A 22,165-nucleotide genomic window follows, 5' to 3' on the forward strand; every position below is an offset into this window, starting at 1 on the left:
TCTTTCTTTGTTTTTCATGTCTGTAGTTGGAGGATGAATTGCATGAGATGCAATTACGTGTAATTTGGTTGCATGTCCTCATGACATGTAATCCAATAATTTCTCTCACCTAGTTTGACCGGGTCAAAGTTGGTTGAGTTGCTCCCACTTTTTCCTCTTTTTTCTCACTTCTTTTCCTATAAAAGGAGCGTCTCTCTCATTGTAAAAATCATCTTTTATTGTATGCAAGAAAGCTCTGAAGAAATTGAGCAAGCATAATTTTGGATAAAAAGTGAATACAAAGAAACAATGGAGCTGAACTTTGATTGAGTACAATTGTGATAAGTGCAAAGTGGAAGCTTTGATTGCAATTTGCATCTGTCTTCTTTGATTCATACTATTGTTGTATGATTTAAATAATTGAAAATAAAGAATTAGGAAAAAAATGGAGCCGAAGCTTTCATCGGGAATAGTTGTGGTAAGACATAGACTAGGAGCTTTGGTTGTAGCTTGTATTGCTTTTTCAATTTACGAAAATAGTTAGAATTCTTCAATTTTGGAAGTCTTTGCGCGCTAATAGTAAAGGTTATTATTATAAAATAGATTAAAATTGGGCCTAGAGCTAAACCAGTATGCTTTCAACTATAGCCTTTGAGTTAGTGTTGATTTATCAGCATCACCGTTTCCATCTTTTGGAAAGAAGTGTAGTTAGAGATTTCATCTTATCCATTACTCGCTTCCCGGGTAAGTGGATTCTTTGCTGAAAGTTAAGAAGAAAGATTATTGGTAATATCCTTTCAAAATCTCTCAACTTCTTGCTTACCTTGAGTTGAGTCTATTGGCATGAATGCTGATGGTATTCCTTTGGGGGAGTATCCCAAGCATTGCTAGAACAATTGGGAGATTGTCACGGTGATTGACATGTTGCATTCATGACTGTGATTGTCATTGATGTCAACATAGTATTGTTTTTGTAAAGACTGGCAGAGTAGCAGACAAAGAACGAGGTTGTATGGACTATGTATTGATGATGAGGTTAAGCGTAGTTGAGGATATGTTCTATAGTGTGTTCTGATGACGTGGACAATTGTGGGTGTAGAAAGTCCAAGACATGTAAAAGTTATTTGTGATTTACTGAAGATAGTGTGCAGATAGAGTACCTGAGAAGTGGTTTATGATGTTTGGATTGTATCTTTTAATAGGGATAGAATTGTGATGAGCGAAGTTAGATAGTGACAGACAGCTTGAGGATGACATTAGGGAGTGCATGAGGCCCGAGGTCACACTTGTGAAAAGTTGTAATTGTTGTGAGCCAACTGTTTTTTGTAATTGTGAAAAGATTTAATGAATTATAATACCGTAATGAGGTCCTATTGTAATTAATTGGGAAAGCCTCAAGGCCGACTCAAAGAATTATTTTGAGGACATGGTATAAAGGAAGGTTATTTTCCTTGTGATGGAATTTTGTAAGTTATATGCAAAATTGGTAAATGCGAGTAAGCAATGAAAGGGACTAGTGTGATGTGAATTTGAAGATTTGGTATTGAGATCTGAGAAAGTATTTGGTGCGGTATTAACACAATAAGAGGAGAGAGCAAGAGTTCGAGTTGCGGAGATCAATTTCATTTCTATTATTTTGGAAGGAATAATATAGAGGCCAGTTGGATAGCGAGTTCAATGGTCTTGCCCCTGAAGTTGTTTGGATAGTGGGTCCATCTACCTTCTACAACTCCGGACAGTGTTGGAATCTCCTTACAGGAATTCAAAGTCTCCTAATAGGGACTGATATGTATTGAATGTATCTCATTGGCTCCTAGTAGAGTCTATCCTCTTACAAGGAACATTTATATTAGTACATCATTTTGTGGGTACCATCCCCACTAGGGTTTTCCCTCTGATCAAGAGTTTTTCTAGTTAACATATCTAGTGTTATTGTGTATTTGTATCTTCTTATGGTTGCTGATTATATTGTTCACATGTGTAAGGTTTAATAAGGTTGATAAAATTTATATTTAACAAACCGTTGATTGCAAAATATCCACCCAACAATTGTCACATGCCTTGTTGGTTCATAGCTATTGATTGTTCTAGGAAACTTAAGGATGTGATTTCTAAATTACCATTTTGAAGGAGACCATAGAGGAGATTGGGCCTTCTAATGTTAGGAAGGTTGTGACTGTTTCAACTTGTGTTTGTAAGTTGGCTGGTTTGATGATTGAGAGTGCTTACAATCATATTTTTTGAACTTTGTCTCATGTACACGCTTTGAAAGACATTGGTAAATTATATTAGGGGAAGCTAGCAATGAAGGAGGCTAGAGACGTACAATTGTTTATACGTAACCATCACACTTCACTTGCACTATTGCAGTCCTGTTAAAAGAAATAATTCGTCAAATCAGTTGAGACTAGATATGCTAGCTATTATATTTTGTTGCAGAGCATGTTGGAGGTGCAAGATGCTCTACAATCTTGGGTTGTCTATGGAGGTTGGAAAAGTGTTTTCAATCCAAGTGATATTGAAGGCAGTGAGAGAAAGAAGTACTTAATGACACTTGGAGGGCTAACATCAATTAAGCAATGTGAAAATATATGTATTTTCAAAAGTTTGTTACACTTTGTACTGCAAAATTTTAATTTTAAATGTTGCTTGCATGAATATTTTCTATATTATAGGACCAGGTGGGGGAAAAATCCGGTGTGCGTATACAACCTCTCCTAGCCTCGGAGAGAGCTATGAGACTTGATGGCATGCTTGATCAAATGAAGCAAGCAATTTGTCAAAAGGCTCCCCAAGCAATTTGTCAAAAGGATCCTGAAATGCAATTTTATGAGGAGCATCATAGACCTATTATTACAAAGTGGTGGAATACAATGAAAACCCATCTTCATATGCTCATCTACAGTCTACCATCTTAATATGGAGTGATATGCACCTCGACCTGGCCGAAGGCTTCCTTCTAAGGATGAAGAGGTGATAGAGGGGCTTACAACAGCCCTTTGTAAAATGTCTAACCAGTAGCAACCAACCATTCTTCGAGAATAGTGGCGTTAGTTTTCCAATCTTCACTGTCCTACATTTAGCTAATCAGAGAACCATTGCACAAAAAAACCCCATGGATGGTGGAGATTTCATGGGAAGGACACATCAAATTTGAAACAACTTGTCATTTGGTTGATTTCAAAATTGCGAGTTCCTTTTCTGCAGATAGGAATTGGTCCACCTATGGCTTCATCCACTCCATTAAGAGAGCATGCTTACTTCAAAACAAGCTGCAATTCATAGTCTCTGGAGACTTCAGGACTGACCGACTACTGAGAATTGACAGACCCCAGCAGCACGATGGGATTAATGAGGAGGTGCAACTAGGGGTGGTCATGCTACTATTGGATGATCCAATTCAGGCAGAAAGTAAGAGTGCTTCAGATGAATCTGGATAATTATAGCCCAAACAAGGCTTAGTTTCATGTACTGTTGTATTTTGATGATTGAGATTTTTGGATACATGTTTGAAAAGTTTTGATATTGATAGACCATGGTTTTCCAATGTTTGAGACTGTTCTGTTATATTGCTTTATTGAAATTTACTATACTGTTGTATTGCTGCACTTATGATTTATTTACATATTGATAGTTGCTGTTATCAGTTTTTGGCCTCTCTCTCTCTCTCTCTCTATATATATATATATATATATAGACACGCGCGCACACATATAATCGTTGTACTCTGCTGTTCCCTAACACGGCCCTCTAGGGAAACATCCCCGAAACAGGTCCATCTTGAAAACACCTTGGAAATTAGTGAACAAGCTGTTCTAGGAATTTTTATTAGCGTTCTTCCATGTACACTGATAATATATAATGAGAGGTGGTTTTTGGTGGCTGAATAAAATACTGTAATTATTATATAGCACAATTTCTTTTGTATATGTACCATTTAATGCTGACTTACTATATCGAGAGCAATACTATTATGAGATATTTGATGGTCTGATACGTATGCATACTTATTATTGAATTTGACGTCTAATACATGCAAACAATCTTCGATGGGACCAGGAAGAACATCCTATCTGCATTGTTATTATGAAATATTGTTTTGATTCTATTGTTTATATCATTTCAAAATTCGAGTTGATGATATTTTGATTTTACTGGGCAGGGCCATCACCTTGATTTACGGCTTGTGAGGAATCAGTGGCTTTTGATTGATCCAGGGGCACAGTGTCTTATGTCAGAGGCTAATGAAGATAGAACTACTTGTGATTTTAGAGAGATGGGTCAAAGATTGGCAGAAGAAGTTGCAACCTTCTTGAAAAGCAAATTTATCTCAGGTTCAAGAAGTGCAACTTATGAATGTTTCAGACTTAGTTTTGTTGGACATTCAATTGGGAATATCATTATAAGATCTGCTTTAACAGGTACTTTTTCCTAGTAAATAAACTTGTTCTGTGTGTAAATAACTATGCTTTCATTTAAAGTGGCAAAAAGAAACACTCAACTGATCATGGATGGAATTTCAGATGCTGCAATGAAACCGTACCTGAATAACCTGTACACCTTCTTGTCCATTTCTGGACCTCATTTGGGATATTTATACAGTACAAATGCTCTGTTCAATTCTGGCTTATGGCTTTTCAAGAAACTTAAAGGATCTCCTTGCATGCATCAGCTAACATTCACAGATGAAGCGGAGCTTCAGAACTCCTTTCTATACAAGCTAAGCGAGGTTTCAGTCTGCAAACTGTATCTTTTCAAGTATTTGAAGAAAACAGTTGGATACTAAGGGGCCTTTATTAATACTTTTTCTTGTTAAAGATTCGTATTTGAACTATGCAACTTACATTTCTAATATACATCTGGGTGACCTCTTCTCCAGGAAAGGACTTTTGAGCACTTCCAAAACCTTATCTTAGTCTCTTCTCCACAGGTAGCTTCATAGGAAATTCTTTATTCTTACCAATACATTACGCTGTGTATTTCATTATATTGAAAATAGACTGGTGCACGTACACAGGATCGTTATGTGCCTTATCATTCGGCCCGTATTGAAAGGTGTCATGCTGCAACACGTGACTTGAAGAAAGGACCAGCTTATACAATTATGCGTAAAAAATGTCTAGATCAAATATTACTTCCCCATACAAATGATCGTACATTTATACGCTGTGATGTGAATTTCGACACATCTTCTCAGGCTCGCACCTTGAACAATTTGATTGGTCGGGCTGCTCATATTGAATTCTTGGAAACTGATTTATTTGCAAGATTCATAATGTGGTCCTTTTCTCAGCTGTTTACTTGATCATGTTGCATGAATATTATCAATTGTCTACTCCACTGATACATATGGCTTCCATAACCACATGAAGAACATTAAGTGCTAGCATTGCACATGTTGCAGAAACTAAACTTTTCTGAGAGCTTTTCAACATTGTATTGTAGCTGCATTACCTTATTCATGGTTGACATTTTAGATGGTCCCTGGAGCGATAATGCCAACCGAGTCTTGCTTTGTACTGCCTGTAAGGGACCAGATTACATGTACTATACATAAACAGATGTTGCTAAGCAGTACTTCTGTGGTGACTTCTTATTATTAAGACTTTCTCATCTTACTAGATTGATCTTAGTAAGGTGGGCAGATCCAATTCATAGGTGCGGATCTGTTGTAAACATTGGAATCTCTGAGCTTTGGGAAATTTTTGCAACCTCTTCAAGAGATCCCATGGCAGATTTTTCTTTTTATAAATATTCATGAAATAATCATGCAAACCTTCCGTTTGTACTGAAGAAGGTTCGGCGAGGGAGACAAATATTAAAATGAGTCCCTGCATGAGATATTTGATGCTCCGTATTCAAAGAGTTTGGGATAACTGACAATGTTGTGGTGACTTTCCAAGGGCACAGCCTTGTTGATGCAACTGATTGTGTAGAGAAACCTTTTGTAATGCTACCTTCTGCATATTTTTTCCAAAAATGCATTGGCTTCCACATATTATGTGAATCCAGGGCAATGTACTTGATGAACTAACAATTGTTGAATACATGCCAATTTTTTTTGGAGCCTGTATGTAATATCACTAAAATGGCCACAATGAATAAAGAATTATGGTTCTTTCAAACTGTGCCACTTGTATAAAAAATTGGGCACTGCTTAATTAAAGCATTTATAGTAGAAAAAATCATATCTTTTCTTTTGCATATCTGGCTAAGTTTGTCAGGAAAGGTTAATTCCTAGTTTTTGATAGAAAATCCTTTTCATAACTTTCAATGCCAGGCAGTCTTCACACCAGTCTTGAATGAATGGAGTTTTAGTGACATCCACTAGAGCAGTAGTCTAAGGGACTAAAAGAAGAACAAGTTAATTTGTCTGCTGTTATTTCTCCGAGTTGCCCCTTTTGTTGTGGATTTGCATTAGGAAACCGTCTTGTGTATTCTTGTTTCATCATAAAGTTCCTCCATCTTGTTTCCCCGTAAGTTGTCCTTGTATTGGCTACAAATATCTTCATAGGTTTTACTTCTTTAATAATGTGACTCTGTTTTCACCACCCTTTTGCTGCAAAAAGTGCATATTCTTTCCTCCCACACTTCTTTGGGAACCTTCCCTCTACCAATTTTATAACGGAAGTGATGAGAGCTGGTCTTTAGTAGAACAAGTAGAACTTTTGCCTTTACTTCAATTGCAGATACCAAACACATTTTATCACCATGACCCCATGTGGGATTAAATTCTTTGACATAATAGGCTTTTTTTCTATGTATCTGACTTGTCCACATGGCAGCCCTGGATTTCTCTAACACCCACTTTTTTATCTTTGTGTTAATGTTTGGGCACTCTTGGAGATTAATGTTCCAAATGTTTAACAATTTGGTATTTTGTTTCTTCCATGTTTTTTTTCCCTATGTTCCAATTCCTCATCGACAACCATCCTAGCGATGTTTATCCATATTTTCCACTTTTTCTGATAGCTTAGCAAGCAAACAATTGTCAAGGCTTCAATTGGAAACATGCCCGCCTTTGGTGGGAGGATCTTATAAAGAAATGTAGACTTGACCTTGAGGTTAATAGTATTGAGATGCTTTTGGATTCTTTCTATTTTTCACCATTTAGGATTTGATGTGCTACTCCCCTAGAGCTTACACCCGTAAAGAATAACTTGGACCAATAAAAGGTGAAAGAGAGTCTTCCTAGTCCTCCAATCCCATAATTCCACTTTCCTGCATCTATTATGGAGAAGTTAAGAGGCCTTCCATCCCCTTTATATTCTTCTTGATCTGCATGCCTCCAAACTTAATCTATAATGGAAGTCAAGTCCTAGATACTTGTACTCATTCTAATGCACTTGCTGTTTTTTCTTTTTCAAAGAAAATATCACGACTTTAGTCTTAGAGCTATTGACTTGCTTTCCTACCTCTAAGAAAAGACCTCCAAATTTCCCAAGTGCTCTCACAAATCTCGAACAAACTTAGCAATAAGGATAAGGTCATCCACATATAGAAGCAACCTTACTACATAACTTGCCAACCGTATGCCTTCCCCATCGATCTTGTTTAGCCACTCTTCCATCTTATCTATGTAAAGAACAAACAAAATAGGGAATAAAGGGCACCTTTGTTTGACCCCAATGTTGTTTCCCAAAACATTTAGGCATGCTCTCCCTAGTTTTGATTTTCACTTAAACCTGTTCACACAACTTACACACATCCTTGTACTCTTTTGGAACTTCCAACTCTTCCATTCTATGCCATAGCTTATCTCTAGGAACAATGTCAAAAGCTTTCTTAAGATCTACCAAAAGACAAAAAGCTTTCTCCTATGTCTCCCACAATCTTTTAATGAGATATCTTAGAATGATGCAATGATCAACAGAGTGTTTTGGTATAAAACTTACCTATCTATTTGCCCCTTTCTCTTTTTATGCTTGATCATTGATTCTACGCTCTAACATACTCTCTTAGAGTTTACCTAGAAGAGGATTCACCATTATGGTACAATTATTCTCGAGATTGTTGATTTCCCCTGTAATGTCCCCATTTTAGTAGTTGACCAAGTGTGTGTGCGTTAGCCTTGTTCTACATGGTCCCGAGGGCTTACGAAGGGTTTAATGGGATCTTGGAGTGTTTTGGCCTAGTCATTTCTAGTTTGGGCCAAAACGAAGTTGATTTACTCAGTTTCAGGGCATACTTACTATTTTTAGTAAGTCGGCAGGACACAGTGCAGGTCAATTTTGGTGATTGGATTCGATACTCCTCGGTGAGAGCTTTTCGATGAGCTATCACTCGCATTATTCGGAGTCCAATTGCTAATACATTTTAATGCCTGAAGTTTTATTGAAGTAACGTCTAATTTAATTGTAAAATATTAAAGTATTACTTTAATATTTATTTTATGGTGATGTGTACCCAAGGGAGACATACGGGGTATTTTAATATATGTTTTATATTACACATTTTTATCTCACATTGCCGATATGAGTTGAACGGACCCGTGGGAATAGAATAAAAGGAAGCATTTGTAGCTTCATTAGACAGGTTGAATATGAGAAGAAATTGGTGTGTGAGTTGCAGCTTTGTTCTTGGCATTTGAGGACGTCTATCCTCTCTTGTAACATTCTAGACGTCATTCCCTTGGGGTTTGACCTTTGGAATTCTTTCTTATTGGCTTCATTATCAGGCAGTTTAGTTGCATTTTCGGCTACAGGCAGATTTGATATTTTGCTCATATCTTCTTCACTACTTGTCCGACGCTTATGCCGCTTGGAGGGAATGGTATTATGAAGGTAGTGGACTGATTGGAGGACAAAGTATTGTAGCAGCAAGTTCGTAAGCATGGGCTGGAGTATTATGACAATATTGTTGAAGTAATTAGTGAGTTGATAAATCTGCCATGTATTTGGTTTTATGAATTCTGAAAATAACATTTTATTAGCAGCAGTTCATTTCCACTTTGCATATTGTTGTAGTTTCTTTCTTGTTTATGTTGTATGATACCAATTCCATGCACGAAACACAACAAACAAATAAACGTTTGATTTCCAGAGTTATAAGGGGTTTTAAGAAGTTGAATGCAAACTGTTTGACATAATTCCTTTCAGCAATTTGGTTTAGTTTTTGGGACATTCAGGGGTGCCCATTACAGTGGTATCAGAGCTATAAGTCCTGCCATCCTGTGGAGGTCTTATAGGGAATTTGGAACAGCCGGATAGAGGGAAAAAATAAGTAAAAAACACAGGCTAAGCATTTATGTTTGAGCATGCGACAGGGGTCTTATAATTTTCACGATACCAGAGCAAGACAAAATAGGATTTCAGACTTGCAAAGCAAACAGTCTAGTACATCCGTGCAGGGGGACATTGAATTCAACCATACAGACACAGAGGAGATATTCTGTGATCAGGACAATAATATGGGTGATCAAGATGACAGGAATACAGGATTAGGCGGAGGCAGAAATGCTGGTCCAGATCAGGGGGAGGTACTGTTCCGACAGTTACTGGATACATTAGAGCAGGGGCAGCGTATGCAGCAGGAGCAGAATAGGCGAATGTACATGATGTTGCAGCTCACGGCTAGACAGATGGGTGTCAATATTAATCCAGATGATGCCAACAATAGAAACAATAACAACGAGAGAAACAATAACAATGGGGGAAACAATAACCATGAAGGCCAAGGCAACAACAATGGTCCTGAGAATAACATTAATGGTAATAATGGACACGACAACAATGGGAATGAGGCTGATAACTTTAGACACGTTGCACGCCCAGCACGGACTACGAGCTCAAGACCTCTTCTACCCACGTTTCCACCCAGAGATCCGGTTCAACCAGTAAACGAACCGCAAATTACCGAGTTACAGGATCAGTTCAGGAGGGACTGGGAGGCTAGTGGACCAGAGTTTCAGGCGGATATTTCTCTTAGAGATTATATGGACTTGAGGATGAGACACATGCTTAAAGCAGGAGGGAGGAATCAAAACTTTGAGCTGAGGAAGAAAGTTGGAAAACTTTCTTTACCTTATTATGATGCTTCAGGGAAGATGATTGCACGAGCTTGGGTGCAGAAGGTAGATACATACTTGCAGCTAAATCCTATGCCTGAGGAGGAGGCTATCAAGTATGCAGCTATGCACTTGGATGGCGTTGCACATGAATGGTGGCATCATGGCATGGTGACTTTGGGGCATAATCATATTACATCCTATGAGGAATTCACCGAAACATTGATTGGGAGATTTGACACTAAGGATCCCGAGTTACATTTCAAGGAGCTAGCACAGTTAAAACAGTCAGGTTCTGTGGATGCTTACATTGCCGAGTTTCAGTGCTTGTCTGTACTTGTTACTGATATCTCTCCTAGGAGATTGGTGGTGTTATTTTGTGATGGTCTTGCTGATCCATTACGAGGTTGAGTGAAGGGACATGATCCACTCACGTTAGCTGAAGCAACTAAAAAGGCATGAGATTTAGCCCCTTCGGTATACAAAGGAAAAAACCATTCAACAGATTCTTCCTACTGCAAGGACAAAGACAAGAAATCATTTCAGAAAGAGTATAGCAAACCCAAAGAAGGATCAAAAGGACTAGACAATGAAACCTTGAATGAACTTCGAAAGAAGAAGCTGTGCTTCCATTGTAGAGAGCCTTGGGACTTATCTCATAAATGTTCTCTCAAGGCTAAGGCAAATCAAATGGAGTATTTTTCAGCAGAAGAGTCAGAGTCAGAAGGGGAGGATCAACACTCCGATTCAGATGAGGGTAACACTATAGAGGAGAGCAACATTCCAAAGGATGATAGATCGTTGGCACGCTTGACAGGGGCCCAAAAGGCAATCACATTTAAGGTCAGGGGTACTATCCAGGGGCAGAAAGTGATATCTCTTATTGACACTGGGGCTACACATAACTTCATAGATGCACAGTTGGTAGCCAGGAGAGGGTTACAGACAGAGGAGCATGATGGGTTTAGAGTCATGGTGGCTAACGGTGATAAGTTATTATGCACTCGGAAGATATCTAATCTTCGCATCAGGTTTGGAGATGGCTACGAGTTGGAGGATGAGTTCTATGTTGTGGACATGGGAGATTATGATGTCATCCTCGGCATGACATGGATGGCTTCACTAGTTGAGTTCACACTCAATCTAGCGAAATTGGAGATGAGATTCCAGCATGAGGGCAGAACTGTGGTACTTAGAGGGCTTTCAGATGGAGGTTGCAGAGTAGTGTCCTTGAGGAGAATGCAGAGAATTTTTCGTCATGATGACATAGAGTGGGCGGCAGAGTGCCACATTATGCCAACTTCACCAGAGCCACAAGAAAAGAGTCATCCACTAGATGTCCAGAAGATACTTGATAGACACGCTAAAGTATTTAGCGATATTCCTCATGGGGTTCCTCCTGACAGAGGGATGGAACATGTTATTGAGCTCGAGGAGGGAGCCAATCCAGTTATGATTACTCCCTATCGTCATCCTAAGAAACACAAGGATGAGATAGAGAAGGCGATTAAGGATTTGTTGGAGATGGGGCATATCAGGCCCAGTAAGAGCCCTTTTGCTTTAGCAGTAGTATTGGTAAAGAAGGATGGGACGATGCGCATGTGCATCGATTACAGGGCACTGAATAAGAAAACAATTCAAAACAGGTATCCCATTCCTAGGATTGATGAGCTGATTGATGAGTTGCATGGGGCATGCTTCTTCACCAAAATTGATTTGCGATCCAAGTACCATCAGATCAGGATGAGAGCAAAAGACATTGAGAAAACAGCCTTCCGATGTCACTATGGCCACTTTGAGTTCATGGTTATGCCATTTGGTCTAACCAATGCACCTGCTACATTTCAAAGTTGTATGAACCAGGTATTCAAGAAGCAGCTGAGGAGATTTGTCTTGATCTTCTTTGATGACATCTTGGTCTTCAGTAAGACCTGGGAGGAGCACTTACATCATCTAGAGGAGGTGTTATCTATTCTGGAGAGAGAGTCATTGTATGCCAAGGAATCTAAATGTGAGTTTGGCATGACTGAGCTCCTTTACCTGGGGCATATCATTAGTGCAGATGGCGTTCGGGTTGATCCCGAAAAGATTAGAGCTATTGTAGAATGGCCTACTCCCACAAACCTTACACAGCTTAAGGGATTCTTTGGTTTATGTGGTTTTTATAGGAGGTTTGTTAAGGGATTCTCACAGATTGCTACACGCTTGACAGATCTTACCAGGAAAGGAGCTTTCGTGTGGACAGGGGCAGCACAGAGGTGTTTTGAGCATTTCAAGCAGGTAATGTCTTCATGTCCAGTTCTAGCTCTACCGGATTTCACGAAGCCTTTTGAGCTTCATTGTGATGCATCAGGTGATGGGATTGGAGCAGTATTGATGCAGGAGAAGCATCCCATTGCATTCGAGAGTAGGAAGCTCCGAGGAGTTGAGAAAAGTTATTCTGTCTATGACCGGGAGATGTTGGCCATAATGCATGCATTGGCCAAATTTCGATCATATTTGGTAGGTGGACGTTTTGTGATCAAGACTGATCACAATAGTATTAAATACTTCATGAGCCAGCGTGATCTTAATGAGCGGCAACAAAAATGGGTGACTAAATTGCAGGCTTATGACTTTGACATAGAGTTTGTCAAAGGTAAGAAAAATGTGGTGGCTGATGCCTTATCTCGGAGACCTCACTTATGTGCTCTGGCAGAGATTTTAGGAGATTGGAGAGATCGGATTATAGAAGAGTATGTCGGAGATGCTTGGGCTTCTGGATTGATTTCAGGTACCATACAGGATGATCGCTATGAGGTGATAGATGGATTGATCAGAGTTCAGGACAGGGTTTATTTGATTCCGTCATCACATTTGAGAGAGGCGATACTGAAAGCATTTCATGATGCACCCACAGCTGGACATCCAGGGGTCTTCAAGACCTACAGGCAGATCCGAGAGCGGTTTTCATGGAAAGGGCTCAAGGATGATGTTCAGAGGTATGTCAGGGAGTGTGTGGTTTGTCAACAGAATAAGGGAGAACACACATTTCCTACAGGTTTATTACAGCCCTTGCCCATTCCTGATAGGAAATGGGAAAGTATTTCGATGGACTTCATCACTGGTTTACCACGAGTGCAGGGAAGGGATTGCATCTATGTGGTGGTGGACCGCTTGACGAAGTTTGCTCACTTCATTGCTATTCCGTCCACTTACACAGCAACACAGGTGGCAGATCTTTTCTTTAAAGAGATATTCAGGTTACATGGGTTGCCCAGATTCATTGTCAACGACCGGGATAGTAAGTTTATGAGTGTTTTTTGGCAAGAGTTGTTTAGGTTGTGTGGTACAGATCTTACACCTAGCACTAGTTATCATCCGCAAACAGATGGGCAAACAGAGATTGTGAATAAATGGGTGGAAGGATATTTGAGGAACTATGTAACTACACAACAAAAGGCTTGGATCAGATGGTTGCATATGGGAGAGTATTGTTATAACACCACTTATCATATGTCCATCAAGATGACTCCTTTCATGGCACTCTATGGTTATGAAGCACCTAGCTTCATGGATTTAGTTTTGGGGGACAGTAGAGTGCCCAAAGCCAAAAACTTATTGCAGGATAGTTAGGACATCCTGAAAGTGCTCAAAGAGAATATACAACAGGCCCAGAATCAACAGAAATTGTATGCTGATCAGCACCGAATAGAGCACAGTTTTGAGGTAGGGGATATGGTTTACTTGAGGCTACAACCATATAGACAGTCATCGCTCAAGAAGAGCGGAGCTGAAAAGTTGAAACCTAGATTTTATGGTCCCTATAGGGTGATTCGCAAAGTGGGCAAAGTCGCCTATGAGCTTGAGCTTCCAGAGGGCAATCAAGTGCACAATGTGTTTCATGTGTCTAGGCTTAAGAAAGCCATTGGTCAGAGTGTAGTGCCTTCTGCAGTTTTACCCCCTTTGGATGAGGAGGGGAAGCTTGTGTTAGTACCTGAGGCTATTCTAGATACCAGAGAGAGGAAGCTTAGAAATAGGATAGTGAAGGAGTATTTGGTCAGATGGAAAGATCTGCCGGAGGAAGATTCTACATGGGAGAGTGAGCAGGTTATTCAGCAGGCTGGACTGAGATTGCTTGAGGACAAGCAATTTCAAGGGGAGCGGACTGTAATGTCCCCATTTTAGCAATTGACCAAGTGTGTGTGCGTTAGCCTTGTTCTACATGGTCCCGAGGGCTAACGAAGGGTTTAATGGGATCTTGGAGTGTTTTGGCCTAGTCATTTCCAGTTTGGGCCAAAACGAAGTTGATTTACTCAGTTTCAGGCATACTTACTATTTTTAGTAAGTCGGCAGGACACAGTGCAGGTCAATTTTGGTGATTGGATTCGATACTCCTCGGTGAGAGCTTTCCGATGAGCTATCACTCACATTATTCGGAGTCCGATTGCTAATACATTTTAATGCCTGAAGTTTTATTAAAGTAACGTCTAATTTAATTGGAAAATATTAAAGTGTTACTTTAATATTTATTTTATGGTGATGTGTACCCAAGGGAGACATAAGGGGTATTTTAATATATGTTTTATATTACACATCTTTATCCCACATTGCCCATATGAGTTGAACGGACCCGTGGGAATAGAATAAAAGGAAGCATTTGTAGCTTCATTAGACAGGTTGAATATGAGAAGAAATTGGTGTGTGAGTTGCAGCTTTGTTCCTGGCATTTGAGGACGTCTATCCTCTCTTGTAACATTCTAGACGTCATTCCCTTGGGGTTTGGCCTTTGGAATTCTTTCTTATTGGCTTCATTATCAGGCAGTTTAGTTGCATTTCCGGCTACAGGCAGATTTGATATTTTGCTCATATCTTCTTCACTACTTGTCCGACGCTTATGCCGCTTGGAGGGAATGGTATTATGAAGGTAGTGGACTGATTGGAGGACAAAGTATTGTAGCAGCAAGTTCGTAAGCATGGGCTGGAGTATTATGACAATATTGCTGAAGTAATTAGTGAGTTGATAAATCTGCCATGTATTTGGTTTTATGAATTCTGAAAATAACATTTTATTAGTAGCAGTTCATTTCCACTTTGCATATTGTTGTAGTTTCTTTCTTGTTTATGTTGTATGATACCAATTCCATGCACGAAACACAACAAACAAATAAACGTTTGATTTCCAGAGTTATAAGGGGTTTTAAGAAGTTGAATGCAAACTGTTTGACATAATTCCTTTCAACAATTTGGTTTAGTTTTTGGGACATTCAGGGGTGCCCATTACATCCCCACTCTTGTGAAGAGGTATAACCACATCGGTGGTCAAATCAATTGAGAAGCCGATCTGTGTAACCTTGTTAAAAATTGCTCTTGATGTGTGAAGCCAAGATCTCTAACCCCCATTTCAAAAATTCTACCAGCAAAACCATCAATGTCCTGAGCTTTACCACTAGCTAGCTTCCTTATTCCCAACATAATGTCTTCTATATAAAATAATTCAACACAATTGTTGTTATAGGAGGGTTAACCTCCTCATTTAGCATCTCATTCAAACATTTTGTGTACTCCAACCATTGAGTATATGTAATAATGTCTTCCAACTGTTTCCTTCTCTATTGTAACTCTCTCGGAAAAGCCCTTAGGATTATGTTTTCCTATAGAAATTGACTCTTTCCACTGAGCATGCACATAATTATCTTTTTATAATTTTATCTACTACTTGTATTCCTTTATATTTTCTTTGCTTGTTTTCCTCCCTTTTAGAGCTCTTTTCACAACCTTGCATTCTTCATCATACTATGGATCAATGATGTAGAAGGATTGTGGTTGTCTCAAACACACCAAGGGAATTCAACCTCCAAGATCTTTCCTTCAAGAACCATCCACTGGCTCCTCTAGCTATCTAACCTTCCCAAGGCTTCTTTCAAAGACTTTTCCCCCACCTTCCCAAGCTCTTCAATATGACAATCCTAACCAATCAAGTGGAATTTTGAATCCACAATGCTTGTTTGACCTTGAAACTTGACCCTTCTTCCGGTATCTTTTTCCCATAACCCCTTTACCCACTAGAACTTGTACATAACCATGTTTCCCACCGAGGACAAATGAGTTCCCATTGTACCTTAACTCCAAATGTGCAAATGGATCCCTTGAATTCAAGAAACAAAACCAACAAAGAGATCTAGCTTAGTTAGGCCTATAGGAGACCTAATTCTACTAGCCTCCTAATTGAGTATATTGCTTCTTTCTTATTATCTTCACAAACAACCCACATATTTAAAGAAAAATTTGACTATCTTGTTGGGGATTCTAAGCAATAACACAAAACTAGAGATGGGTTTTGCTTCTAACTCACTTAACCCAAATTGTGCTTACTTAGGCCTAATAGGATGTACTAAACCTACTAAGCAAGCATGTGGAAAAACCTTCACCAGTCTGCTTACCTCTTGACATTGGCATTCAATTAGGGTCTATATCTTCTCAAGGAACTCCAATCTACCATTGATTCCCACCCATTCATCCTTCTTGGTACAAATACTTGCTTCTTTCTTACTCTCTCGACTAACCACCACATTGTGATCAACCTATGACATCTCCTAATAAATAGGGAATCAATGCTTGTAACCCCAAATTTTGCATGGACCTCTTATTTACATCCTAGCCTAGCATTCCAAGAAGGCTTATGAATTTCCCACAGTGGAATGCTAGGATATAACCATTTTTAATTCAAACCCTAGGTTCTTGAGGGTTAAACCAATTTGGCTTCAAAACCATAACTCTTCCTCCACAAAGTTGTTTAAATCCTCAAACCAACTTTGTTGAGCATAAAACTCATAGGGCTAACTCACCAAATGAGTTGTAGGGCCAAACAAGGGCGTACATGATCATACATAACAATAATGGTGGGCTGGTTCTTTGGATCAGCATTACTCCGTCCTTAAAGACCCCACTCCTTTGGTTTCCCTTGCGCCTGTGGTTGCTTTGGGTGCTTGTGTTTCTTTCCCGTCTAACCAGGGTTTTGGTCCATTATTGTATAAGGATGTAGTGGTTTCCCCTCCCTCTATGGGTCAAGAACCTATGGGTAATCTTTCTAGTATGGTATTGATTGTTTCTCCAGATGGGCTTGGTGTCGATGCTTTAGTTTGGGAGGAGGAGGCTTCTTTGGTGGAGGAAGGTTGGACAAAGGTTAAAGAAAAAAAACACAAATGATCCCAACAATCCTTTGATCGACATCTTCAATCTCACTCTTTTGGGACTAAAGGGACCTAAATGGTTTTATGAAGTTGTAATTTGGCGACAGAAGTGAATTGTATTATTTGTGAGGCCACTTTGGTCACTTTTTTTGGTCAGTGACCTGTTTCTCCTCTAGTCTGTTGTATTTTTTTGTTTGGGCTCCATTGAATTTTTTTTGAGGTGTAAAGGCTTTCAGGCACCCTTCAAAACCCATTTTACTTAATAAAAAACAATAATGTATAGGAATACTGGTAAAAGAAATGGAATTCAGTTAAGGAACTTGCTCAAGGTGATGTATTATTACGTCCACTATTCACAACCTTCTCCACTCAACTCCCGAAGGCCTTTAACATGCTCTTGCATTAGTTTCAATTGCTTGCAACTAATTTGTGCAAGAAATTGGAGTAACTTTAAAACAATTTGACAACTTTTGAGCAACTTTGCTCATCCAAACTCTTGGTCACTTCCAAGTGACTCAAATCACCTCTATACCGCTAATGACACCTATTTGGACTAAATTAATCAATCCTAATAATCATTCCTACATTTTGTACCTATGGTAGGTTTGAGCCAGAATTGTCTCTCACCACTCCGAAGGGTCCTTACAATCAAATTGGGCTCTCATTAAGGCTTGAACAAACAAGATTTACAACCTTAGGGCCTTATTACAAACCATGACATTAAGATGCCTATCCTAGTTAAAAAGATAATCAATGTCCCTGCACCATCCTTTCAAGGTAGGGAGAACTCAAGTCCCTTGAGTTGATAATGCTTGTACTTTGATGCCATGTTTGATGATGTTAACTTTAGTCATCCAAGTAGCATTTGATTTAGAAAGAGTGGTCAATTTCACTAGATGCTCCTCATATACCCCTTTTCTAGTCTTCTTGATGAATTTGGAGTCTAGTATGCATTGTAATTGCATGAGTTGGCTAGGTGGAAGATCCTTAATGTAATGTCCCACCTGAAGATCCTTGGAACACAAGGATAAACCATGCACTGAATAATTTTTTTCTTAAGATAAGCTACTCCACACCATAAAGTAACTAAGTGCAAGAACAAAATATCTATTCAAGCTAATAAAAATAGGGAACATGGCTAAATTCACATGTTCACTTACACAAGCAAAAGTCTTATAGACACTTCCAAAGCCCCCTAGTACAAAATAATAACTTGCAAACCAAAGATCATACAATTCATGAGTAGGGTTTACTTTCATAGCGAATATTCGCCAATTTGCAAATTTTGCTCATAGGCCAATGTTGGTTTGGTAAATTTATGTGGTATGGTGCATCGTCCCAAGTTTACCAAAAATGGTTCATACCCTCGGGCTTGTCACCACAAGATATATGCCATCAACTCTCCATTTAACACAAAATAGCCAATCGATTTTTTTTTTTTTTTGCACACAACAAATTAAACACATTCGCCTATGATTTTCAAAGCAAAACTTTTTGGACAAACTCAATTCACCTTTGGTTTTACAAAATATTTTAGGAGAGGGATGACATTCACCCCACAAATATGCGGATGCGTGTCACCCATTAATTCAATTTTGCAAAGTATATTATGTATGACCATATAATGGATGGACCATATTTGCCTTGGAATTTCCATAAGATGTGTTTTTAATTATGCAAATTTTGCCAAAGATTTTGTATACAATATAATATTCTCACGGAATTTGCCAAAAAGGAGTGGTATAAATACATTCATAGATCAATAGGTTGTCTCAATTCCAATCAACAATGATGTCTCAATTTCTTAAATTGTCGAGATCATTGCCGAGCAAGTTGTGAGTGTGACAACTGCAATTTAGGCAAAAGTGAGCAACTTAGACCCCTATCTATTTGTTCTCTATAATTTTAGTTCATTCTTATTTAGTAGATACAAGTTAGACTATAAGAGGCTAGTTATCACCTAGGACCAGTGGCCAATACCATTGAGTCATGCAGTAACCAAGGAGACTTATGACATCTATATTTTATAGTGTAGGTCGTACAACTAATGAATACTATTAGATAAATATATGTAATGGACTATAGTCATCTATCACTTTTTGAACAACTTGATTTTTTTTGGTAGCCTATATTTCCTAGAAAAAGTCGATAATGAACAAGAGTAATAGTCCTACATGTGGTGCAAGCCAAGAAATGCCATCTAAATGCACTCGAAAAACCTTGTCATCATATTTTAGTGGCAAAAATCAGGAAGCTACAACATCAAAAGTACATTTACAAGATTCCTAACCATTGTTAGTGCTAGTGCCATTGGGACATTTTGAATAAGTTGGCAAACCTGATATCTGATATTGATTTAATTATTAAGTCATTTATTATCTCTAGTTTACCTAAGCCAAACTATAGGCATATAATAATTAATTCTTTTATTAATTATTATCATGTAATCTAGGTTTTACCTTTTAGAGTTTTGATCTCCTTTATAAGGACGATCTCTCTTTGTAAATTGATTCACTTTTGATAATAGCAATCTCTTTTTGCTCATCAAGAATATCTCATCTATGGATCTGAGAATTCTAGCCTCCATAGCCTTTGCTTCTCTATTTTTGTGACAAGTGTTTGCATGTAGGTGATTTTTGGGAGTTGTGGGGTTGATATTTCATCAACTTCAACATGGTATTAGAGTTTCAGATCTTCATGCTCCTGTTCTGTTTATTAGAGGTTTGTCTTGACTTTTAGGTTTGTACTTTTTCTTTCAAAGGGTTTAAATTTTTAGAGTTATTTTCTATTGAATTTTAGGGGTCACTAATTTTCAATTCACTTTGAGCCCAAATGGACATCAACATTGAGCTCAGAGTGCCCAAAAATCCCTATTTTCATATAAAATTTGTCTAATTTGGACATAAAATTTTAGGCAAAAAAATATTACACTTAGATTGGACACGTTTCTCAAGGTGACAATTTTGTGATTTCTGAGAATTTTCAGCTAAAAAATTGAGATTTTTGGCATGATCATCAAGATTTTAAGGTGTAGAAATCAAGATTTTTGGCATGCATTTCGAGATTTTTTGCATGCAAATTAAGATAGTTTTGGAAACTAGTGTGCTTCCTAAGGTAGTTTTTGGTATTGTGGGCATGCGATCCAAGAAATTTTGAAACGTATCCTGAGGCATTATATTTTTATTTTATTTTTTGCCCTTCTAGCTTTTTTTTGACCTACATGTGGTTTTTTGGCTATAACTTGCTCATCCAAACTCTATTTTTTGCAAACGAGATATCGCTGGAAAGCTGGTTCCAAGCCTGTCATGGTGGTGCATTCTATTTGAACTTTTGATGCTGTTTGGTTGCTAGTTTATCCAGTCAAATGCAGAGGTTCTATTTTGCACTCCAAGAGACATCTTGAGACATTCTATTTTCTAGATTTTGCTATAGGCAGATCCCATTCATTTTTTCACTCTTTTGCATTTTGGTGGATATCTTAGTTGTTTTAGGTCCGAAGATCGATTTTGTTGGTTCAGATGATTTTTCATGGGTTGTACTATCTCTTGGATCAACTTCATGTTTCTTTTGACCTTTATTGATATCCTTTTGTATTATTTTTGCAAACACAGAGATAAAATGCCACCCTATTGCATTTAGGGATCTTGCACATCTTTGTGTTTTGTTGTACTTGCACTACATTATAAAGTGCCTGGGGGGTTTCATGTTGGCCATATTCGCCATCTTCCTTTGTCAAGTGAGTGTTCCTTCCATGACATTAGCCTCATGATGTGTCAATGATACATGCCAATATAAGTGTTTGTACTTCTTTTGCACTCTCAATGTTCCTGGTTCTTCTTCTTATAGGAGATATTGCATTCAGTTTCAATATTCATGTCTTACCTCTCAGCATTATAGGGGGGTTATGTTGGTTCTATTGCTTTCTTAGTTCAATGGAGTGAGCTATGTATTCAATATTTGATCCTATGTACTAGGCGATTGCAATAGTTGAATACTTATGGATTTCAATGAGATGGATCATTTACCATATAGACATTCTTTCATTCCTATTTTTGGAGGCCATGAAGATGCTTCCATTTTTGATTGATCAACTCTCCAGACTTAGTCTTCTCTTCCTGGTCATGTTCTATATAGTGGAGGTTCTTCAGATCAATAGTTTGGTAGTGTTTTCAACTTCATGCTTCAGTGGTGTTCTTAATGATCATCATTTTGTTCCTATCTTCTAGAACATTCTTTCTATCTCTTTTTGGAGTAGGGTTTTTCTCATGTGGCTTTCTCTATTTCTTCTCTTTTTAGAGATTTGGTTGTGCTTGGGTACCTCATCAAACCTTGTTGCTAGGACCCAATTTTACTTTCATTAGTAGTTTCTAGGTTTTTAGTTACTTCCTAAGTTCATCTTAAGGGGGAGTGTAAGAGTAATAAAGTATTTACTTATTAATTAAATAATATTGATTAAATTATTAGGTCACTTATTATTCTAGTTTACTTAAGATAAACTTTAGGCATATAGTAATTAATTCTTTTATTAATTATTATCATGCAACCTAGGTTTTACCTTTTAGGGTTTTGATCTCCTTTATAAGGACGATCTCTCTTTATAAATCAATTTACTTTTGATAATAGCAATTTTTTTTTGCTCACGAAGAATGCCTCATCTGTGGATCTGAGAATTCTAGCCTCCATAGCTTTTGCTTCTTTCTTTTTGTGATACATGTTTGCATGCAGGTGATTCTTGGGAGCTATGAGGTTGATCTTTCATCAACTTCAAAAATTTTTGTCTGCAAACCTAATCTATTAATCGTTTTTAAAATGAAGGATAATTCAACAACAAAAAATATATTTGCACTAGTAAAGAGTTCTCTAATTGACTATGAAGTTATAGATGAAATGATGATTGCCCAATAGTTGGCGTGTCTTGGAGCAGATGGAGCTTCAGTAATGCAAGACCACATGAATGGTCTTGTCACAAAGTTATAAGACTTTCTTAAGCCTTACGTTGTTGGCATTC

The 22,165-nt window shown here is 38.2% G+C and overlaps 1 protein-coding gene across 3 annotated transcripts in view; it reads left to right on the forward strand.

The window, feature by feature from the left end:
• The window catches only part of ZW18 (Putative serine esterase family protein), a 121,905-nt gene extending 115,801 nt beyond the window's left edge, over positions 1-6,104 (forward strand). For all 3 annotated transcript variants that reach the window (XM_089797693.1, XM_089797694.1, XM_089797695.1), the window contains 4 exons: positions 4,142-4,400; positions 4,503-4,708; positions 4,859-4,909; positions 4,997-6,104. In XM_089797693.1, coding sequence (XP_089653819.1) covers positions 4,142-4,400; positions 4,503-4,708; positions 4,859-4,909; positions 4,997-5,284 — 804 coding nt within the window. In that variant the 3' untranslated portion in view covers positions 5,285-6,104. The remainder of the gene's footprint in view (positions 1-4,141; positions 4,401-4,502; positions 4,709-4,858; positions 4,910-4,996) is intronic.
• Positions 6,105-22,165: the final 16,061 nt, after the last annotated feature.

This window comes from Cupressus sempervirens, chromosome 8, assembly GCF_028749045.1.
Source record: "Cupressus sempervirens isolate cs-2001-9-10 chromosome 8, ASM2874904v1, whole genome shotgun sequence".
Taxonomy (NCBI): Eukaryota; Viridiplantae; Streptophyta; class Pinopsida; order Cupressales; family Cupressaceae; genus Cupressus; species Cupressus sempervirens.